This window comes from Cryptotermes secundus, unplaced genomic scaffold, assembly GCF_002891405.2.
Source record: "Cryptotermes secundus unplaced genomic scaffold, Csec_1.0 scaffold6, whole genome shotgun sequence".
NCBI classification, from domain to species: Eukaryota; Metazoa; Arthropoda; class Insecta; order Blattodea; family Kalotermitidae; genus Cryptotermes; species Cryptotermes secundus.
The window spans coordinates 1669079-1693331 of NW_019725001.1; the positions used below are offsets into that span (position 1 = coordinate 1669079).

The following is a 24253-nucleotide window of genomic DNA, read 5'->3' on the forward strand; positions in this document are numbered from 1 at the left end:
TGGAGTCGATTCAGCCTCTAACAGAAATGAGTACCAGAAATCTTCCTGAGGGTAAAGGGTGGCCGGCGCATAATGATGACAACCTCACCGCCATCTGTGAGCTGATTGTCTAGAAAATGTAAGAGCCTCAACATCTCACAATGTTATGGGCTTCCACGCCTGTTACAGGGACAGCTTTACTTTTTTCTTTTACATAAGAAATTGAAAATTTCCGAAAATACGAACAATCTATAACATTTTGAAATTTAGAAAATAATTTAAAATTTACTAAAATGCAAATAAAAAAAAAAAAATAATAATTTCGAAACCATTAAAAACCTTCATAAAATTTTATAAACTTTGAAGATTTTGGGAGTTTTTTCAAATTTAAAAGAAACTTAAAATTTTCGAAATCAGAAACGACTTTAATAAGGGAGGAACATAGACTGAGGGTGTTTGCAAACAGGGAACTGAGGAGAATATTTGGACCAAAGAGAGGTGTAATGAAAGTTGGCTGGAGAAAACTGCATACTGAGGAGTTGCAAACTCTGCCAAATATAATTGGAATGATGAAGTCAACAAGCACGATATGGGCAGGGTATGTAGCATGAATGGGGGAGAAGGGGAATGCATATAGGGTATTGGAAGGAAAGCCAGAAGGAAAGAGATCACTAGGAAGACCAAGATATAGGTGGGTGGATAATGTTTAAATGGATAGGATGGGGCAGTATGGAATGGATTCATCTGACTCACGATAGGGACCAGTGGAAGGCTCTTGTGAACACAATAGTAAACTTTCGGGTTCCATAAAATGTTGAGAGTTTCTTGAGTAGTTGCACAACCTGCGGCTTCCACGGATGGGCTCAGTTTCATGAAGTTAGCTACTTAGTTATGAACAAATTTAAAATATATAAAATTTAAAATATTCTAAAACTCCTGAAAATATAAACATTCTAACAAACTGAACGTTTTCAAAAATAGATAACATTCCAGATTTTTAGAAACTTAAAAAATTAACCAGGTACAAGAGATTTCAAATTTCTCAAAAATTAAAAAACTGACAATTTACGAAAAAGTGAAAAATTCGAAAAATATCTAATGTTAAAAAATTTCGACTATTTCAAATGTTCCAAAATTTTCGAAATTTTGAAAAATCGAAATTACAAAAACTAAATATATTTTTAAAATCAGAAGTCCTGAAATGTTCTGAAAATCCGAAAAATTGAAACTTTAACAAATTTGAAACATTTCAAAATTTTAGAAAATTTATAAAAATTGGGTATTTCCCTACATTTGAAAGTCCCAATGATCATGAATATATCAACATACAAATGCATTTGCCTGTGGATACACAGTGTTCCAATGTTTGCAACCTAACCTAACATTATTCGATCCTAACAAGCTGTGGCTGAATGTGCTCGTGCATATGAGCTACCATGTGCAGATGAATGCATAGTGGTCTGACAATACAGTGTAATTTTGCGTCGCCTACTCTAACCTAACCTAACCTAAACAGTCACTCACTTTCTGTGAATATAAGAACTGCAGTATTAATTTCTTGCTGATTCTGACAGTGAATTTAAGAAATAAAATAAAACTCACCAACATTAAGTGACAGATGCAGAGATTTCGAGACCCATACCACAAGAATCTGATTAGACCATACAACTCTGACTTGATCTAGCAGTGATGACTGAACCAGATTACTATTCATTTCCTGAAGGATGACAGAGATAGTTTTAAATTATAAATTTTGAGGTTCATTCATTTATTTATTTATTGTAAAATTCCAATGATCCAATTGAGGCTACAGAGTACACCTGCTGGATATAGAACCAGTCACAAACAGATAACCTATACAATAAAATGTACAATAAATAACTAACACAGCAATTAAGAAATTAGTAATAAATACAAATGCTTTATGAAATTAAGCATAGGTCAAATGAAACAATAAACCACACTGATTTATCTTCCTACTTTATACATGGCAACATCTTAAATTTAATACAAGTCTTCATGCCAGAAAGTAGGTGATTATATATCTTATGCAAAAATAAAGCACCTATGATGCATAAAACATATGGATAAAAATATAACATTAAGATTAGTATTTACTATTAAAAAAGTCCTTCGGTGAACAAAAGGAATTCAGTAGAAGGTATTTATTTCAAGTATTTTTAAATTGATTCTTATCATCTAACAATTTTGTTTATGTAAGAAGGTAAGTGCATTTATACCCATATAATACACACCATTTATATAATTGAAAACCTTGGTTGTGAACGGTAAAAACTATTTTTGCTTCTGGTATTGATATCATATAACTCCAAATTTACTTTAAATAAGGAAATATTTTCAGTTACAAAGATTAATAATGAGAACATATACTGAGAGTAATACAGTAATATATCTAACTTTGTAAACAGATCCCTACAGGAGTCCCTATTTCTAGAATTTGTAATAACTCTTATGACCCTTTATTTCAGTTTAAATATATTGTTACTATGAGAGGAATTCACCCAGAAGATTATACCATATGATATAACTGCATGGAAATAAGAGTAGTAAATCATTCTCAACAATTTGTGAGAGACAAAGGGTCTTAATGATCTGATAGCGTACCACGCTTTGCTTAATTTGACCATGGGTCCATCAATATGATTCTTCCACGATAAGGAGCTGTCAACAGTAATACCTAAAAACCGAGTATTTATATCATTAACAATATATTTATTATTATAACTGATATCTAATTGAACTGTTGGACTATTAGTAAGTTCTAAATTGTATATACTGAGCTTTATTAAAATTTAATGATAACAAATTGGTGTTAAACCAGACATTCAATTGATCAAATGAAGAAATAAGATCATTTTCAAAGTTTAGTAGATTATGGTTACTAACAATAATGTTGGTATCATAAGCAAATAAGACCAGCTTAGAATTATTATTTACCACTTTAGGTAAGTCATTTATATAAAAAAGAAAAAGCACTGGTCCAAGCACAGATCCCTGGGCACACCATGTTTAGGCTTTCCTCATTCTGAAGAAGTACAAGATTATGTTAAATTATCATAAATGAGAACTCGTTGATACCCGTCACTGAGATATGATTTGATTAAATCGTATGCATTGCCTACAATTCCACAGAATTTCAGTTTATTCATTAATAAGTCATGATTAACACAATCAAAGGTCACAAAAAATACCTCCTACATATGCCTTGTTATTTAAGGCCTGAAGAATGTCATTTAGGAGTTTAAACATTGCCTTTTCTGTTGAAGAATTACTTCTAAACCCATACTCTTCAATAGATAGTATATCATTATTTACTACATGTTTAGAGAGTCTTATATACATAAATTTNCATATTAATTTTTGGATTTAAGGGATTTAATAATTTTTTCATTTTCCTTAGTCGTCGTACGATCAAATTTTGGAATGGGTTCATAAAAACTCTGAATAAATAATCAATGCAATTGTTATCTTTTATATCCACACTGTTATTGATATTAAAAATTGTCTTATCAGCTATTGATAAAAAGTGGGTTTGAAAAGAAACCGCTATAACTTGTTGATTCTCAGTTAAATTACCATTTATATATACTGACTGAAATGATTTGTTCGCAGACCTTTTACCTGTTACACATTTGATGATATTCCAACTGATTTTTCATTTTATTCTTTGAATTTAAGATTCACCCATCATAATGAAGTCTTTTGGCTGCACTAATAACACTGGATAAAATTCTAAAATATAATTTATAATAACTTTTAAAATTTATGTCATTATTCTGTACAACAAGCAAAGTTCCCACCTACATCGACAACAGATTTTTACACCTGGTGTTATCCAGTTATTGATTTTTTCTTGGAACTAGTTGTTTTTTTAATGAAAAAAAAAGAATAGAAAATTTTCAAATATGTATTTAAAAAGGAGTTAAAGATAATATCAACATCATTACCACTGAATACATCATCCCACGTTTCGTAGCTTAATTGTATTTTGAAATTAAGCAAAGACTGATCAATAAAAATTCTTGTAGTTGAAATTTCATGTTTATGAATTTGAAGGTAGATATTTTTAATAATTAGAAATTGTGCATCATGATCAGATAATCCATTGATCATAGGATATACCAAATACTTCCCAGATTGAAAGTGGTCGATAAATATATTATCAGTTAATGAGACAGAATTATTATGACTTCTGGTTGGAAAATCTATTATAGAAAAAAGATTAAATGACAATAACAAAGTGATAAGTTGTTTTTTCTAGGGGTATCCTTTAGGTATTTTATATTTATGTCACCTCATAAAATAAATTCGATACCATAGCTATACATAGTATTTAAAGCTCTTTCTAGACTATTTAAAAATTGTAAAAATTCCCAGATGGTGCCCTATAAACAGCTAATATACAAATATTTTGCCCGACTGCTTGAAGTTTAACAGCACATATTTAAATAATATGATCTATACAAAATATATCCAAGTCAGTATTTAAATAATTTATGGAGTTGTGCAAGAAAATACATACACTACCTTTACTTAAAAATTTCCTACAGTACATAGCACCAAGGTTGTAATGATCAATAGTAATATTGTTCCTTTCTAGAGAATTTGTACGGTGTTCCATTTAACATAAAATGTGTGGAAAATCAGGGGCATAAAGCACTTAATAACTCATCAGTCTTATATTTTAAACCTCTAACACTATGGTGAAAAACTCTCAAAATATTAGTAAATATTTGATGTACAGAAAGATGATTATTATTGTTAGGATAATTATATGATATCTGCTCATCATTCAAATTATGTTTAACAGTACTATCTATTAAGTTATTATTATTATAACATAGATGAAATTATTGGGGATCATCAGTGTGGATTTTGACGTAACAGATCAACTACAGATCAGATCTTTTGCATTCATCAGATACTGAAACCTGATTCAGGAGGAAATTAAGGAGATTGAACTCGGGTAATGCTAGCTACTATTCAGTCCAGAACCTTTCGTCACATCGTCTGCTGTCCAAAAACATAAAAATCAGAATATACAAAAATATAATTTTGCCTGTGGTTCTGTATGGGTGTGAAACTTGGTCTCTGACATTAAGGGAACATAGACTGAGGGAGTTTAGGAGAATATTTGGACTGAAGAGAGATGAAGTGACAGGAGGTTGGAGAAGACTGCATAATGAGGAGCTTCATAACTTTTACTCTCCTCCAAGTATAATTAGAATGATCAAGTCAAAGAGGATGAGGTGGGAAGCGCATGTAGCACGAACGCAGAAGAAGAGGAATGCATATAGGATATTGGTGGGAAAGCCAGAAGGAGAGAGACCACTAGGAAGACCAAGGTGTAAGTGGGTGGATAATATTAAAATGGATCTTAGACAGGATGGGATGGTATGGATTGGATTGATCTGGCTAAAGATAGGGACTGGTGGAGGGCTCTTGTGAACATGGTAATGAACCTTTGGGGTCCATAAAATGCTGGGAAGTTATTGAGTAGCTGCAGAATTGGCAGCTCCTTCAGAAGGGCTGAGCTCCATGAGTGAGTGAGTGAGTGAGTAAGTGAGTAAGTAAGTAAGTAATCTATTAAGTTCATAATGTTGTCTATTTCCCCTATTTGGCTTATTGAGCTTCCCTCAGCCTCATCACCCCTCAAATTATTAAAGTCTCTATCAATTACATCAGGTGAGGGGTTTACCATAAAAAATCCTCCCTTCTAGTTACAGGTGCCTTTCTTTGCCTAACAGAGGTTCTACAGATATTAATTTTGTTTATTCCAATTACCTGCTGTTGCTTCCATAGTTCATTGTTTCTTATATTTTCACTATTTAAATTTACATTGCCAAATAAAGTTGTCATCTCTTCATTACAGCTACCAATGTTATCCAGCATAATGTTATCTTTATAGATAAGACTGATCAGAGTTTGAAATCATTTTCCCATAAATTTATTAATTTGTCGGAGTATAAGTTTCACTACTAAAGTCTTTCCTAGAAAATTCCAGTGCAGACCATGCTTTGTGAAACATTCTCGCTTAAGATGTGTTTCTAACAGTGAGACATGGTTGTATGAGAGCAATTTTTTTAACATTCTACTAAGTACCAGGAATTAATTAAATAAATTTCCTGGGGTGTAAAATGCGGCCGGCATGTAAGGCTGACAACGTTACCGCCATCTTTGAACCAACTGTCTACATAATGTGGGACCCTCAACGTCTCACAACCCTATGGGCCTCCACGGCCTGTTACAGGGATAGTTTTACTTTTTACTTACTAAATTCTTCAATTTCAGAATTCACACACGAGGAAAGTGAAAGATAATATCTCTGTGGAATAATTAAGATTATAATATTAATGCCATAGTTTCTTTGTATAAATTTAGTGATCTGGGTTAGGGCTACTACCTTATTATTCTTATATATATCATATAATCATTGGATACACTGTTGTTCTTGTTGATCACGCAGGTTCCAAACTGTTTTGCTAATAACATTATTTTGCTCTTTAAGTCCGTCTCAATTAGTCAACTGATTTTGTCTACAGTTGTGTGAACTGTACAACCTTCCTCAGTATTATCCTCTTCAAAGACTGAACATCGATTTGATAGTGTTAGCTGCACATTTGCCTTGGTTGGTACCTTTTTTAATAATTTATCTTTTTACTAGTTACACCACAGCAACTAGAACTCACTTCCACCCAATCTGCATTTACAACTTGAAGAGTAGCTACATGAGATATATCGTTTCTATTAACATCATATTGATTTGAGGTTATTCCGGTAGAAGATTCTTGTTGTAAAAGTTCTATAATTAATTGAGCAGATTTTAGTTCTTCCAGAGTTTCTTTAAGCTTGTTCCTTAATTCTATACACTGCACACAGATATAATCACTGACCGTTAGTTCATTTTTTCTACTTACACTTTGCGTAGTCATGGAGTGAGTTGTATTGTCTGCCATCTTGCCTGTGCATGACATAAATATCTAAGAAACCCATCTTGCATTACAGAAGAAGGATACCAGGCTGCTTGCTGACTATAAACTCTTTTAAGTTTGCCTTTCCTTATACCAATTCACTCATCCAAACATGTAAACTTATCTACTATAAATTCTCATAAATACAACTTATCTTATATACACAAATACAGAAAACTAAAAACACAATCCCCAGTAACCATAAATTCTTATATGCCTATACTTTTTTATAAGACAATAAAGCAGATTTTGCCAAACATAAACTTACCAAAATTTCCCAGTCATCTGCTGTTACAGGAGATACATTTATTCTGCTGACTGCAGGAACACTGAAGCAAAGTGAAACTGTTACCTTTTCCTCATCCTTTAAACCAAGCTTCTGAGCATAAGTAGCACTTATGCCAACAATATTATTATTGTTTATACAATGTGATACGGGGTTGCAAGAAAAATAACCACATTTCTTTGAGCCGTACTCCAGTTTTAGTACATGTGACTGTAGAAAAGGAACAGACATTAAATAAAATTTTGTGACACAAATTAACTCAGAAGTTGCTACTTCTAATCTAGACTCCAGAAATAAATATACGAAGTATTCAGAACTGTAAATGACATGCACTGAGTTACATTCAATCAGAAAGTGCATCAAGTAAAAGTATGCACGCAGTTAAGTTCTGCACTTATAAACCTGTCAAACACTTTGTTTACATGCAGGGGGAACTAGAATTTCATGGCAAGAACTCGGCAGTCCATCACTCTATGTGCGAATGCATAAGCAAATTCCTCGGCTACTTAATCAGATATATTAATTATAGTTCGCAATATATTTTCTTACAGTTAAGGTCAAAACTCAAATGATAACGATGATGCTACAGCAAAAATGAATTCTCAACTACTTGTGTCACCAAGGTATGTTATTGCGGTACCTTCCTAGCAAGTATAGACGAACGATCATAATGTTCCTGAGCTGAAAACGTAACTTCGTTTAAATCTAAGAAACTCACCAGGGTGTTTGAATTCTTAAACTTTTCTAGACACCTTTCAGAAAAGTGCAAGAAACAATTATATACTGACATATATTTGATGTAAAATGTCTCGTCCCTCATTTTTCTATTTACGAGCCAGTTTCCCTTCTAATACATACAAAACACATCACCGACCTATTACAATCAAAACACATGCCTTCGCACAATCAGCTGATCACACTGAAAACAGCTGATTATTATGTCCAATTATTTATTTCGTACAAGCAACAGTCATCGCTTGCGAAATAACTGTTTATACAATATGATTGAAATTTAAGAAAATGTTATAATTTACATAAGAAAAAGGTTAATATCATATTAAGTTTATTCTGACATGCTCTAAAACTCTAAAACTTGTTTTGTCAGCAATTCGTCAGAGGTCGCTCATAACCATAACGAGTCTCGATCCTCGTGCGTCATTTGTTTATCGTCCGACGTTCACCAATAACGACCAATAATAGGTCAGGTTCCACACTCAGCCAATAGCATAGACTGGTTTACAAATTTGAAAAAGCGTTGCAGTTGATAAAAGGGATAATTCGTCGGTTCTTTATTATAAGTACGAGAAAGATTGTAGGCGATATTTCAGTCTATATCATCATCTTCTGTGCAATTTCCACGTGGGATATAAAGTTAGTATCACATTTCACTGCAAATAACCTTTAGTTTCCACTCTCTTAAGTATTTTAGTAGAAATTTGGAAGTTGTCGGGTATTGGTATTTAAACCACAGGAAGTAACGGTTTTCTTGTATAAAAATGTCAAACATTTTTTAATATCAGTGCAATGGTATTAACTTATTCATGTAATATAGGCTGTAATTTTAGATATGCGGCCTCATAAGAAAATGAATCAACAAATTTCAACTGCGGCTTCGAAGAAAGGTGCTATTACTCGAAGTAAAAATGCAGCAAATACAAGTAAAAGTGAAGGGAAAGAAAGCGAATTACCGAAGAGAAAAGCCGAAGGTTCTCCGCCCAACGATAAAACTCTTAAACGATCCGCATTTGGAGATATTACAAATGTGAGTAGAATTTTACCAAATATGAATAGTTCTGTTTTTATAATAATATAAGAACTTATGTAATCAGTCAAAATATTTAAAGGGAGGCTTCGTACCTCAGAAAGGTTTCCTGTACTTCATAAAAAGTATACATATTAAATTAATAATATGTAAGAAATATACTTGAAAGCCTGTAATAACACATTGTCGCTTTTCACTTGCATTGAAGAATCTACTTCAGTAACAGATTGATGCTCCAGGGAGATTATGAGGGCCCACTGTAAATCATCTGACCCATCCAGTGGACAGACATATTCCATGTCAATATGCACAATAATCGCTTGTTTCTTTAATAGCTCACCAGAGGTTACTTTCTGAATAGTCCTCATATTAAACAGTAATGGTGTAATGTAAAATTTCAAACTTTCATGGTGAATTTATGCCCTAAAATCTTCTTTGTTAGGCTAGAAGCCAATGTTTTGATTCAGTTTCAATTATCTGGATTGATGAAGGGTGCAATCACAAGTTGCTGATATTGGCGCACATGTGTGTACATTATAAAAAGAAGACATTGCATTAGCTAAGAGAGACATATACATAATCAACTTACACCCCATATTGACCATGATGGAGACAGCAAGTCTCCAAAAGGTTGGTTTTTAGCTCACCTGTGACATGGCTTATGGCCCAAGAAGGCTTTATGTAATTAATACATTTTCCTTTTATAGGCACGTGAAAGTAACATCACATCACAAGATGTAAAGAAATTATCAAAGAAGATTATTGTAAAAAAAGCTGATCCTAAAGGCAATGAGAAAGCTAATATGAAAGTAACAGTAACTGTGCCAAATAAAAGCACAGCTATTCAACCTGTACTCAAAACTCATACCACTCTAAAGAAATTTCCTGTTTCAACAAAACCCAAAGTAGTAAGACAGAAGAATGAAGAAGTCAGTACAAAGTCAGGCACATCCCAAGTGCTTGAAAAAGAAATTAAAGAGGATATTAGTGTAATTTCTGAACAACAGGAGATCAATTTATCCAGCAAAGATAACAGTGGGAACAGTTCATTGTATGTATCAGCCCTAGATGACACGTAAGTTAAGTCACTAATAATGTTATATTTTAGCATCCTTTTGTACTGATTCACGTTCATGATGTGTATTGTGAAATTGTGTGCACTGTAAGACGGTTGGTACAAATACACATCATGAACATAAGTCATTAGTATAAATTCTGTTGAAATTTCAGTGGGAAAGTTTGAAAATTTTTATCTCCAGTTTCACTGTCCACATATAACCTATTTACCTCTCTTACATATTATATCACTTTTAGGGACACTTCAGAATTACAGTTTCACTGAATATAAATGCTATGAATTTAAAATGTCTGGAAGGACAGCTTAATAAAAGAAGCAATGCTGCTAGTTAGAGCTGACTTTTTTGGCAAAGGGTGAGACCACAGTACCAGCTACAGCATAGATATGGCTCACTTTCTTCAATGCTGGTATCTTCTGATTCTGCCTGTAACTTCTAATGACTCTGCTATGTCACAACAGAATGGGAAGCCTTTGTCTTTTACATATGAAGATGATATGGAATTATCTTGCTGGCATATTAGAGTTTATTCAGAGGGTTCAGTTTTGACTCCAGTTCCTGGCATAAGGGGGTGGGAATGCTCTTAGGATAGTGGCAAAAGTCACACAAAGATGGGGATAGGATCCATTTCTGACAAAAAATCTGCCTTCTATTGTGCTTTATAATATATTTCTAAGATAGCAAATGTACAATATATTTTGAAATTTTTGGACCAAATATCATGGTCAAGCCCTCCTGCTTCATATTCCAGAGGTTCCAGGTTTAAATCTCCATCTGGAGACTGGTTACCCTGACAGGTGTTTCTTAGGCCATACCATAGCTCAAGCGGTTAGTCACTGGCTTCCCACCGCGGCGGCCCAGGTTCGATTCCAGGTCTGGTCAAGTGGGATTTGTGGTGGACAAAGTGGCGCTGGGGCAGGTTTTCTCCGAGTACTTCGGTTTCCCCTGCCAATCTTCATTCCACCAAATTCTCCATCATAATCACCCGGGGCAGGTATAATAAGCCAATCAGTGGCCGCTGTGCCAAGTGGACCCAGTTGGACTCCACCCCCCACTAAGCGAATTAAAAAGAAAAAGAGGCATTCCTCAGTACCTCCACACAAATACCAATATAGGACCTCAAATTAAGCCATGCATTGCTTCCTTCCACATCTTTTCCATTTTATTATTTACTGACATCCTACTAATTAACACAGCATGGTCCAAGCTACAGACATTATATAAACAATAAGTAAATCGAAGTGTATGGGCAGTTAATCATAATTTGTAATCATTAAAAATGGGATCAATGGAAATTTGATAAATGATGTTTTAGCAAATTGTCTCTTTTGTTTGTTTCAGTCAGAATGATGGTTCAAACAGTCATGATGAACCACAAATGCTTGAATTTCCAATACTAGAACAAGCACCATCTCCAAAAGCTTCCATATGCAAGAGCAGTACCACTGCTAGATTGCCAGAAGGTGTTGAGGACTTTGATAAAGAAACTTTAAATGACCCTTTTCAAGTTTCTCTGTATGCTATGGATATCTTCAACTATCTCAAGGAGAGAGAAGTGAGCCACCCATAACTTGGATAGAAATTAAGTTTGCAGCAACATAAATTAGACTGACAGACATTTTAGTCCTTAGCATGTCAATTTAAATAGTTAGATAATTTTATATTTAAACTTTTCTTGAATCAGAGCATTCAAATTGGCCAATATAATTTATAAAATCAGATCAGAGAACCAATTTTTGTTACAGATATCATTTTACTTTAAATGTCAGCATTGTCCAAGGCTCATGACAAACTTGAATACTGGAGCGGTTTCAACGGAAACTACATTGGTGCATTATAAGCAGTGAATGAGCCAGATAAATCTTAGCATTTACTGATAATGTTATGGAACAGTGGTTCTCGAGCAAAAAGTTTCCCACAGCCATAACTGAAAGAGACATGTTTTGTGGCTGCATGACTTAAAACATAACACAGTTGCAAAGAAAATTGTCATTAATTTACAATTTAAAGTAAAGCATGAGGAATATGCAGTTACCTTAATATACAACAGCTTATTAACTGGGAACAAGCTCACTGGACATTCTTCGACAGAAAACCAAAGAATTTTTCATCTTTCAGTTGTGGTAGGTGTACTTGCTTTTCAAGAAAAGATGAATGTTTGCAGTCATATAGCACAGATCCACACCACCGACATAAAAATGGTCAGTTATACAGAAAATATGAAGAAAGCTTGTATCAATACTCTTAAAAGCTTATCAACAAAATAAATTATTATTAGTCAAGATAGCTGGTGGCTGTATTAAGCCACAGTGGTCACACTTGAGAATCTCTGTTATAGAAGATGAAATGAAATTGCACTGTGCTGAGGCCACAGAAAGTACTTTTGATTGGCCCCTGCACATCTCCCTCCAGTCTAGCAAATCTGTTTACAGAAATACTAGTATGATAACCATGTAATAACCTTCACTAGTGACAAACACTGGCTGGGGGCTGGAGGGAAATGTAACAGAAAAGTCAGTCTTGATTCCTGTCATCCCCAAAGTCCATGGAATTATTTCCATGGCCTCAATATGGAGCTGAATGAAAAGTGAATATACTATAATCTTACACAATGTAAGCAAAAGGACATTAGAGGGACAGTAATTCACAGAATTCCGACTGATGGTACTGTTAGTTCCTCGAACTCTGGCCGTGGTAGAGGAGTCATACCATCTCTCGCGGAGGTGGGGGAGCAGTCTTATCAGCTTATGTCAGTGTGGGTACCACCAGTTTGGAATGTAGCGTCTTGGAGTGTGGTCAGTTGTATAGTACATTGTGTTGATTGTTAGTTGGTACCAGTCATAGCGATTGTATTACGTGGTGTTCATGTCCAATTCCACGGTATCTACTCCTGGTCTCCGTAGGGAATGTTTTCCGCTCGGGAAGTAGCTCTGAATGTCACCACAGCAAGCGTACAGCTTCGCGTGCTCCACAGCAGCGTTTACCTTTCCGCGCTGCTAAAGTTACGAGGCAATAACTATAGTGAATACTATAGTCACAGGGATTGGTAAAAATGAAATAAAGCTCAGCACCAAGTGTAAAGTACATTTTGTCAAAATCATCATAAGAATTTTAGTGACAAGTTGAAACTGGAGGAAATTGCTCATCTTTGATCATCTACATTTTGATAGTGATATACTATTATTATTATTTTTGTACCCAGTAGTGGTCCAAATAGGTAAAGTGGTGTAGGTTTCAAGGCGTGTCCTCCCCTTTACACTCCTTTATTCCGACTTGTCTTGATATGATCCTGTTATCTCCTTAATGTGATTGCAGTATGCTATCAAATGTTATTTTCTTTCAGGTACTGTTTATAGTTAAAAATTATATGGTAAGACAACCATCAATTTCACAGTGGATGCGATCACTTCTTGTTGACTGGATGGTGGAGGTCCAGGAAAGTTTTGAACTTAATCATGAAACACTGTACTTAGCAGTAAAATTAGTTGACCTTTACTTGGACAAAATTGTAGTTGGCAAAGAAACACTTCAGTTGATTGGTGCAGCAGCTATGTTTATTGCTAGCAAGTTTGATGTAAGTAGTATCTAATTACATTTGGAAGAATTGCTAGGTTATTTACTAAAAGTAAGTTTGTAAGTAAAAGTAAAGCTATCCCTGTACCAGGCCGTGAAGGCCCATAGGGTTGTATGATGTTGAGGGTCCCACATTATCTAGACAATCGGCTCAAAGATGTCGGTAAGGTTTTCAGCCTTACGTGCCGGCCGCACTTTACTCCCCAGAAAAATAAAAAGTAAGTTTGTAAATATGTAAATAATATTTATCTAAATCAAATAAAACCTACTTCATACATGTATGTGTACAAATACAGTGTCCCACTCAGCTCATCTAACACGTTCAATTAGAGTTCATTTCCTGAGTATTCTGTCTGTTAGAATAAGATGGACATTACTGTCAAAGTAATTAATTTATTTTGTTGTGTTGATTACATGTAAAAATGCCAACAATTTTTAGTCATACAAGACCAACTTCAGGGGGTTTGCCATATTGAAGGGAAACTTTACAAATCATAAGGAAACAAACTAGATATAAAGAAAGCAGTCTTCTGGAATGTGGCGTCATGTAGATGTGGTGTTAACCGGGCTCCGCCACCTTCCTGCCCTATGTCGGGACTGTATTCAACCATATCAGCGGAGTGATGTCCTGGCACAACATCAAATCAGTGGGTCTGTCTCCAAACAAATTATCCAGTTTCCTCTGGCCGGTCAAAGATAGCCTTTGACTAAGGACACCAGGTGTATTCAGTATCCCATGTGAGTGTGGCAAGGTCTACATTGGTCAGGTGGGCCGTTCTGTGGACATGAGGTTGAAGGAGCATCAGTGGCTCATCCGTCTCGAACATCTGGACAAGTCAGTTGTAGCTGAACACGACATCAATTTGGGACACTGCCTTCAACTTCAGAATACCTCCATCCTCGCCACCAAGACCCGTTATATGGATGGCATCATTAGGGAGACCATTGAGATTGAACTCCATCCCAACACTATGAACAGAGAAGGGGGATTTTGTCTGAGCAAGTCATAGAAGCCTCTCATCTGTTCCCTAAAATGCCCCTGGGACATGACGCCACATCCACAAGGCCACACAGTCCATGACTGACTCGCATAGCAAGCCCCAGCTTAAGGGTTAATGTCCTCCCATTAACCTTGCCTTTCTCCCCCGACACAATATCCTATACCTGCTCTAACCTTGCTAGGGCTCCCCAGACCCTTCCCCTCTCCCTCTCCACTGATTTCCTTCGTAGACCTGTCCCTTCCTTTCCTGCTCTCATACAGCTGAGTTTATTTCAGATATTAGTCTGCTTGCAACTGCTCTCACTGTTTCTTTGCTTGTGGATTTTCTTATTTTTCCTTCTACCCTGAAGATGGAGGCGATACGTTCCTCCGAAACGTCGGTTAACACCACACCTACATGGCACCACATCCCAGAAGACTGCTTTCTTCATAGTCACTGCCGTGAAAACCTCTAATCTTGCAAACTAGATATACTTAGGTGATAATTTTCATCTTGTTCCAATATTCATGATTAGTTTACATAATGCATTATTAGTGTGATACAAATAATACTAATAAAACCTTTAATTTTAGGAACGTATTCCTCCTCTTGTAGAAGACTTCCTCTATATCTGTGATGGTGCATATACTCACAGTGAACTAATAAAAATGGAAACCAATCTGCTAAAAGTAGTCGATTTTAATCTTGGGATTCCCCTGTCATACAGGTTTCTGCGCCGATATGCAAGGGTAGAGTATCACTTTTGCTTATCCCATCATTTATATTTCAAAATCAGTTAAATGCCACTTTAGAGAACTTGTATGTATACATTTTTATAGAGTTGCTTTGTTTACTTGTTTACAGTGTGCTAAACTTTCTTTGTCAACACTTACACTGGCACGATATATTCTGGAGTCATCACTTCTGGAATATAGCTTTGTGTCAGAGTCAAGTTCCAAGATGGCGGCAGCAGCATTATTATTAGCACTGAAAACAAAACTTCTAGGTGGCTGGACACCAACACTACAATATTATTCAGGTGTGATCTTTGATCTTTCAAAATTCTCACTGCAGAATATATGCCATTAAGTTTCTGGAGTCCTCTAGTGGCTATAATATGGAAGTGTTCCATAAAATGTTGAAATGGAAAATCTACATTTGAAATTCATTGTACTGCAAATGCACCAAACATGCTTCTTTCAGAGTTCAGGTCAGAAAACACCTCATTTCTTGTGTAAGCTTTTGTATTCCATATTTTTAGACACTTCATTAACTATCCAACATTTGTATAGTCTAGCCTTCTTTCCTTATTTTGAAAAGAAAAAAAACTGAAGTAGGCTTATGTGATCTCCAAGCTCTTTGTATCCTCCCTTACCAACTTCTGAATAGCTGACTCAGTCTTTATGACATGTGGTATATATCATGGCAACTGAGCCCATCTCGTTCGCATACTTCATAAGTCCCTCCCATCAGTCTGCGTGTCTGTATGTGTATCCTTCATATCACTGCGAGACGAAGGCTCAGTAAACATGTTCCCGTGGTAACGAAAAAACACAAAGAGTATTGTCTGATGCATGTGTCTGTGGGTCTGTCTTTGTATCCCCCTGTTGTTGCTAGGTAGCAACTCAGCAAAGACGTTCCCATGGCAATGAAGAACTGTCGATTTTCTATGTGGTCCATGTCATACCTAAGCAAAGCAGATGAATAGTTCTTCCCAGAAGTTCTTGTTATATGTAATTACCTCCTATTTGTATTAAAGGCCTGTCTTTAAGATCTGTTATCTGTTGGTTCAAGCAGTGACATTTCTGCCTTGTATTCAAGAGGTGCCCAATTCACATCTCAGCTGACTATTCTCACTGGTTTTTCATGGTTTCCCTCACACCAGTCATGCAAATGCCAGGACAGTACCTCAATTAGGCCACATCCACATCCTTTCCAATCCACTGATCATTCTTCCATTAGACACAACATAGTCTGAAGATACTCACAGCACTTTTAAGTAAACTGCAAATTCCATCTATTGGTAACAGCTACTTTCGTGGTACTTCATCAATGGGGTCACATAACACTGCTATTCCAATTTTTGTACTTAAACTGGCAAAAAGTCTAAATAAACAACCTTACAAGAAGAATGCAGTCTTCTGGGATTTGGCACCGTGTATATGTGGTGTTAACTTACAACCTTACAAGAGGTCACTATCAACATTTGTGTTCAAGTGCATTACTTTTCAGGTTACAAGTTGGAAGATATTGGGCACCTTGCACACCAGCTTAATGCAATGCTTCATAAGAAGCCAAAAACAGCCCTGACAACTGTTAGAAACAAATATTCCCATAAGTAAGTATTCAGATTTCAGTTACTTTATTATACTAAATCATCTTTGGGTCATTCCATGTGAAATCATCCAGAAAGGTCGCTCACCATTTTTAAAAAAAATTATATTTTGTACACTTATTTATACATATTTTCACACTACAAAAAAAATTTTAAAAAAATTCTAATCTGCTCAGTTCTCTCGGTACAGGCGTTTTTATAATGCGAAAAAACGCGTTTTCGGCTGAAATGGAGGTTTGCGTTATCTTCCATATCTCGATAACTATTGAAGCTACAGACTCCAATAAAAACGCTATTTGTTCCTCATGATATGGACTACAAATCATATTATTACAAGTTTTTACTCAGCTCACTTTCTGTAGGTGTAATTAAACTTGAAACTTACCTATCGATTTTGGGAAAAACGCTATTTTTGACCTTCAAAAACCAATGGGAGGGGGAAAGTATCAGATCTGTGATTTCTACCATTTGTTGTTACCTATATGGGGAATATAATCACTTAGTTTTGAATCCCGTACCTAGTTTCCAAAATTTTCCAGGAGCTTCCAAACTTTGCTCTGGGCCCCAAATCGGCCATTTTTAACATCTCATATCTCCGGTGGGGAAGCTCAGAAAATTTTTAAATTCCTAGAAGATAATGCTCTATTCTAGAGTAACTTGGAGTTAAAATTAGAACTTTGATATTCAATTAATGGCGAAGTTCTTATAATGCGAATAAACGCGTTTTCGGCTGAAATGGAGGTTTGCGTTATCTTCCATATCTCGATAACTATTGAAGCTAGGGACTCCAATAAGAAATCAGTTTGTTCCCCATGATATGGACTATAAATCATATTATTACAAGGTTTTACTCAACTCGCTTCCTCTAGGTCTAATTAAGCTCGAAATTTACCTATCGATTTTGGGAAAACCGCTATTTTTGACCTTCAAAAACCAATGGGAGGGGGAAAGTATCAGATCTGAGGTTTCTACCCTTTGTTGTTACCTACATGGGGAATATGATCACGTAGTTTTGAACCCCGTACCTAGTTTCCAAAATTTTCAAGGAGATTTCAAACTTTGCTCTGGGCCCAAAATCGACCATTTTTAACATCTCATATCTTCGGTGGAGAAACTCCGAAAATTTTGAAATTCATAGCAAATAATGCTCTATTCTAGAGTAACTTGGAGATAGAATTACAACTTTGATATTCAACTAATAGCGATGTTGTGGGCACTTTGAATTTTACGAAAAAATCAATACCTCGATAATTGGCTTACCTGCATCCAATGGTATTGCCGGTTCTTTATTTGGTATAAAAGACGAGAGATCTATATTTTGTCACTAAAATCATTTTCAGGCCTGTACTTACTGCTCGGAATGACATGTTATCAACACTCGGTTCTTAGAGCTAAGCTCTGGCTATAAACATGGACCTACATCTACGTCCCTTATTTCGCGCCTTGTGTGTTTTGACATCTGAACCCAAACTTTTGTAATCGTGATGTTAGTGTTAGGCTGCTTTCTCAGCAGCATGAAGCATTCACATGAATGCTGTCTCGAACTGTAAGTCAGTGTATGTTCAGCAACTGTAGATCTTTTACGTGTATCGAGCTCGGTATTCTCTAAGTCGAAAGGAAAAAGTTTTTGAAATGGAATGTTCTATAGGTATTGTCACACGTGAAGAATGCCATAAGACTACGTATGGTGCCGTCAACAAACAGTTAACGCTTGTGAGTGAATTGGGTGAAGAGAAACAAACTGTTTTAAAGTTAAGATTGGGTGAATGCGATTTGAGGTCCATATGCAAGCATCATGAGATTAAATATTCTGTTAAATACAATCACCTGTTTGGAAACATTTGTTGTGACCCGCTAAAAGTGCACAAACGAACCATTAAGAAAGGTTTACGTGAAATTTCATTAGAACATCTCAAGAAAGAAAAGAATTTTCCGGTAGCTCTAGTACCAGGTAAATCCTTGTGTCCTAATTGTTACACAAAGATTTTTGTTCTTAAAGAAACCGTAAGTGGGGGCAGTAGTGGTTCTGGAAGGAGCGAGTTTGCACCTATGCAAGAAAATGTGGCAGAATTAGAAGCAGTATGTTCGGCTCTAGATATTTCTCCTGTGGCTAAAATTATGAAGATGAATACTGGGAAAAGACCCGCTGCTTTATCAAAAAAATGTAGAAGAATATCCGACTCTCTTCGAAGGAAACTAGCGAGTTCATTTTCAGACGACTCGATGGGTCTTGATTCAGATGAACAAATACCTTCCTTTGCATTAAGTGAGGAGTATGATTTGTTGATTAACAAATTAAAGGAGAAATGTTTAATCTCAAACAAAGAGGAAAAAATTAAAATCATTAGCTTATTGCCAACTTCGTGGTCAAGACAGAAGATAAGTCAAGAATTTCAAGTTTCTGAGCACTTGGTTAGAATTACTCGAGCGCTTCAGAAGACGCAAGGGATCCTTCCGGATTTAGGCAAAAGGCGTGGCCATCCAGTTCGTGACGAAACAATTCAGGCTGTCACGGAATTTTATGAAAACAATGAAAACAGTAGGATCTGCCCTGGAAAAAAGGATTGTGTGAGTGTTAACGTGGGAGGTATCAAAGAGCATATGCAGAAACGGCTGATACTATGCAATTTGATGGAACTTTACATTCACTTTAAGAATACGCAACCTGAACACAAAATTGGTTTCTCCAAATTTTGTGCACTTCGACCGAAGTGGTGTATCATTGCTGGTGCATCGGGGACTCATACCGTTTGTGTGTGCAGCTATCACCAAAATGTTAAGCTGATGGTAGAGGGAGCAACATTGAATTCGGACTACAAGGATTTATTACGTGTAATGGTTTGTGACATCGAAAGTTATAAGTGCATGAGTAATGAATGCGCAGACTGCCCTGGAGAAGAAATTCTGACGGAATTGCTATCAGCCGAATCTGAGAGCATGCCGGATCAAATAGTCTACAAACAATGGGTCAACACAGACAGAGCTAACATGATTTCTGTAATGCAAACTTACAGTGAATTCTGCGAATCTCTAATTGAAAAACTGACAGAACTGAAAAAACATCACTACGTCGCTAAAATTCAGTCCCAGTATTTGAAAGAAACGAGGGAAAGCCTGGACGAAACACAGTGTCTCGTTCTTGCAGATTTTGCAGAAAACTATTCGTTTCTCGTTCAAGACGAGATTCAAAGTTTCCATTGGGTAAATCAACAGGCTACACTTCACCCATTTGTGTATTACTACAAGGCGGACAATATAACAAAATGCCGAAGCTTGTGTATAATCAGTGATCATGTAAAGCACGATACAGCCACAGTTTACGTGTTCCAAAAATATCTTATCGCCGATATAAAAGAAAATGTGCCTTCAGTCAGGAAAGTTATTTATTTCAGTGATGGCGCTGGAAGCCAATATAAAAACAAAAAGAATCTTTCCAATTTATGTCATCACTATGAAGACTTCGGTCTTCAAGCAGAATGGAACTTCTTTGCCACCTCGCACGGGAAGAATGCCTGTGACGGTATTGGCGGCACCACGAAGAGGCAAGCAACGAAAGCCAGTCTTCAGAGAACTCATTTTAATCAAATCATGTGCCCGCTAGAACTGTACAAATTCTGCACAGAAAATATCTCAGGGATAGTTTACTTTTTTGTGCCAACAGAGGAAGTTGCAAGAAATGAAATCATTCTAAAAAGCAGGTTCCAAAAGTGCAAAACTGTGCCCCATACAAGAGAAAAACACCGGGTCGTCCCTCTGGAGGAAAACACGGTCAGGTGTTATAAAACATCTAAGTCCGATGATTTCGAAGACATCGTGGTAGTGGACAATTCCTGAACTACTTTCAAACAAACTGGACGATTTTCATCGGAGTACACAAAGAACTAATACTATTGGATGCAGGTAAGCCAATTATCGAGGTATTGATTTTTTTGTAAAAGTCAAAGTGCCCACAACTTCGCTACTAGTTGAATAACAAAGTTTTAATTTTATCTCCAAGTTACTCTAGAATAGAGCATTATTTGCTATGAATTTAAAAATTTTCGGAGTTTCTCCACCGGAGATATGAGATGTTAAAAATGGTCGATTTTGGGCCCAGAGCAAAGTTTGAAATCTCCTTGAAAATTTTGGAAACTAGGTACGGGGTTCAAAACTACGTGATCATATTCCCCATGTAGGTAACAACAAAGGGTAGAAACCTCAGATCTGATACTTTCCCCCTCCCATTGGTTTTTGAAGGTCAAAAATAGCGGTTTTCCCAAAATCGATAGGTAAATTTCGAGCTTAATTAGACCTAGAGGAAGCGAGTTGAGTAAAACCTTGTAATAATATGATTTATAGTCCATATCATGGGGAACAAACTGATTTCTTATTGGAGTCCCTAGCTTCAATAGTTATCGAGATATGGAAGATAACGCAAACCTCCATTTCAGCCGAAAACGCGTTTATTCGCATTATAAGAACTTCGCCATTAATTGAATATCAAAGTTCTAATTTTAACTCCAAGTTACTCTAGAATAGAGCATTATCTTCTAGGAATTTAAAAATTTTCTGAGCTTCCCCACCGGAGATATGAGATGTTAAAAATGGCCGATTTGGGGCCCAGAGCAAAGTTTGGAAGCTCCTGGAAAATTTTGGAAACTAGGTACGGGATTCAAAACTAAGTGATTATATTCCCCATATAGGTAACAACAAATGGTAGAAATCACAGATCTGATACTTTCCCCCTCCCATTGGTTTTTGAAGGTCAAAAATAGCGTTTTTCCCAAAATCGATAGGTAAGTTTCAAGTTTAATTACACCTACAGAAAGTGAGCTGAGTAAAAACTTGTAATAATATGATTTGTAGTCCATATCATGAGGAACAAATAGCGTTTTTATTGGAGTCTGTAGCTTCAATAGTTATCGAGATATGGAAGATAACGCAAACCTCCATTTCAGCCGAAAACGCGTTTTTTCGCATTATAAAAACGCCTGTACCGAGAGAACTGAGCGGATTAGAATTTTTTTAAAAATTTTTTTGTAGTATGAAAATATGTATAAATAAGTGTACAAAATATAATTTTTTTTAAAAATGGTGAGCGACCTTTCTGGATGATTTCACATGGAATGACCCCTTTAAAAATGTAAATATAATTTTTTAAGTGGTTTGTTGAAAGTAACATTTTAAATATTATGGTTGAACTTTACTGCTTTAGCTTATGGAACAATATGCATGTTAAGAGATGCCAAACTGATTTGACTAAATGCAAGAGTGGAAAGGTACAAGTTGGTTCAAATATGACTGGGACTGATTTGTGTGTAAACAAGCTGCACTGCGCAGCAGCTGTGCGACCTTGAAAGAGTGAAGCAACAACCTCCACCCTCCCTCCTGTTCAGTCCTGTCTGGGAGTTGCTAGAGTGATGCGCGAACAGAAGGTACCACGGAGTGTGGAACAACGCATTGTGATAAAATTCCTCATTGGGGAAAACGTCCTGTCTGCTGAAATTCACCAGACTCCAACAACAGTATGGTGAAGAGTCTCTCTTACAGACCCGTGTGTTTGAGTGGTGTAAGTGCTTCAGAGAGGGCAGAGAGCACGTGGCGAATGAACCGCATGATCGTCGGCCGCGAACATCCGTCACCGAGCCAAACATTGATCGTGCAGATGCGCTTATTTGTGAGAATAGGCACATCACTATCAAGGAACTTGGAGCAATGCTGTCCATCAGTGTTGATAGTGTAGAAGACATCGTGAAATACCACCTGCACTATCACAAGGTGAATGCACGGTGGGTAGCACGCACTTTGATGGACGTGAACAAAATGGTGTGCATGCAAGCTTCCAGTTGTCTCCTACAGCAGTTTGAAGATAAAGGTGATGCATTTTTGAAGTCTATAGTGACCACCGATGAAACATGGGTGCACTACTTGATTCCCGAGTCCCAGCAGTCATCATGCGAGTGGCGGCATACCAGTTCTCCCAAACCCAAGCGAGGGCAGAGGAGCCGTTCGTCAGGAAAATGATGGCAATGTTCTTCTGGGACTGGCAGGGGTTATCCATGTCGACTTTCTAACAGATGCCAGAACAGTCGATGGAGCTTATTACTCAGACCTCCTGGCAACAGATGTGAAGGAAAAGTTCTGATCCAAGCGGAAGACAGGTGGAAAGCAGATAACCTTCCTTCAAGACAATGCACGCCCCCATATGGCCAAAACAACAATGGAAACCCTCTGGAAATTGAAATGGAACCTTCTGACACATCCGCCGTACAGTCCCGATTTGGCTCCTAGTGATTTTTACCTGTTCGAATGGCTCAAATCGGTCTTGCAAGGCATGTGGTTTAAAGATGACGTCATCATCCACACTGTTCGGGAGTGGATACGCCGCCAACCACAAGCGTTTTTTGAAAAGGGCATCAGGATGCTTCCAGAACATTTGAAAAAATATGTTGACTCTGGAGGGGAGTACGTTGAAGACTGACATGTGCAAGTAAGTGTTTGGCAATTAATGGTTTTTAAAAAAAAATCAGTCCTGGTCATATTTGAACCACCTTGTATGTACCTGTCTGAACATGGAAAGCATTGTCCCTTGAGGGCTCTAGTGTCTGTGTCCATTGGTGGCAAATTTCAGTAGTCTGACCAAGCTTACATAACCTGTCAATAACAAACCTTCAGATTTGTGAAAACTACATGCCTTCATTCATCAAATGAGTGCTGCATAATTTAGAGTGCAGATTTTCCAAATGCTTTCTTTGTGACTCTGCATATTCCATTGGCCTTGATCTTCATTTATCACATCAGAAACTTGCTTTGAAACTAATCACACTGCATACTCAGTGTTTCACCTATTATGTTAAATATTTGCCATATCAAAACCTGTCATGAATAGAAGTTCTACAGCTTGCATATTGTGGCATGTCTGTTGCAACCTGTAACAGTATAATCAGAGAAGACGCCTATTGGTCTTAATGTGAAGTAGGGGATACATGGAACTCGTAATCATCAGTAATCTGTCAGACGACAGGTCCACAGTCTCTTCCAAAACTATTCCTCCACTTAATGCAATCTAGAGCTTTCTCCTTCAAATGACAGTATCCTCTTCTGTCCCCAAGGTCATCCAGCATCTTCTTACGTCTTCTTCCTCTTCTTCTGGTCACTTCTATCCGCCCCTCTATCTTTCCTTCAATAACTTCTTTTAGAAGGCAGTTTCTGCGTAAAACATGACCAATCCAATTAGCCTTCCGTTTTCTTATTTCGTGTAGGATATTCCTCTGCTCACTGACTCTAATTA

At 36.5% G+C, this 24253-nt stretch overlaps 3 protein-coding genes across 5 annotated transcripts in view; 2 read left to right on the forward strand and 1 right to left on the reverse strand.

Annotated features, from left to right (window-relative positions):
* The window catches only part of LOC111863139 (peroxisome biosynthesis protein PAS1), a 92572-nt gene extending 84249 nt beyond the window's left edge, over positions 1 to 8323 (reverse strand). The window contains exons 1-3 of the mRNA XM_023849185.2: positions 7976 to 8323; positions 7240 to 7467; positions 1582 to 1696 (exon numbers count right to left, since the gene is read on the reverse strand). Of these exons, the coding sequence (XP_023704953.1) occupies positions 1582 to 1696; positions 7240 to 7467; positions 7976 to 8077 (445 nt within the window). The 5' untranslated portion in view covers positions 8078 to 8323. The remainder of the gene's footprint in view (positions 1 to 1581; positions 1697 to 7239; positions 7468 to 7975) is intronic.
* Positions 8324 to 8503: 180 nt separating this feature from the next.
* The window catches only part of LOC111863136 (G2/mitotic-specific cyclin-B3), an 18524-nt gene continuing 2774 nt past the window's right edge, over positions 8504 to 24253 (forward strand). Inside the window, exons 1-8 of one of the 3 annotated variants that reach the window (XM_023849180.2) lie at positions 8504 to 8628; positions 8823 to 9019; positions 9727 to 10070; positions 11437 to 11650; positions 13439 to 13669; positions 15242 to 15397; positions 15513 to 15687; positions 16881 to 16986. In XM_023849180.2, coding sequence (XP_023704948.1) covers positions 8825 to 9019; positions 9727 to 10070; positions 11437 to 11650; positions 13439 to 13669; positions 15242 to 15397; positions 15513 to 15687; positions 16881 to 16986 — 1421 coding nt within the window. In that variant the 5' untranslated portion in view covers positions 8504 to 8628; positions 8823 to 8824. Of the gene's footprint in view, positions 8629 to 8809; positions 9020 to 9726; positions 10095 to 11436; positions 11651 to 13438; positions 13670 to 15241; positions 15398 to 15512; positions 15688 to 16880; positions 16987 to 24253 lie in introns of all 3 variants that reach the window. The other 2 variants (XM_023849179.2, XM_023849178.2) reach the window with 2 other exon arrangements.
* On the forward strand, positions 18137 to 20895 carry LOC117282215. Its single transcript, XM_033750938.1, has 2 exons — positions 18137 to 19579; positions 20677 to 20895. The coding sequence occupies exons 1-2, from the start codon at positions 18616 to 18618 to the stop codon at positions 20763 to 20765; spliced, it is 1053 nt and encodes a 350-aa protein (XP_033606829.1). The 5' UTR covers positions 18137 to 18615; the 3' UTR covers positions 20766 to 20895.

Coding starts and splice junctions, on each gene's coding strand:
- LOC117282215 (XM_033750938.1), top strand. CDS start 18,616: ATGGAATGTTCTATAGGTATTGTCACACGTGAAGAATGCCATAAGACT. Junction 19,580..20,676: donor TAACGTGGGAGGTATCAAAG/AGCATATGCAGA, acceptor ATCATTCTAAAA/AGCAGGTTCCAAAAGTGCAA.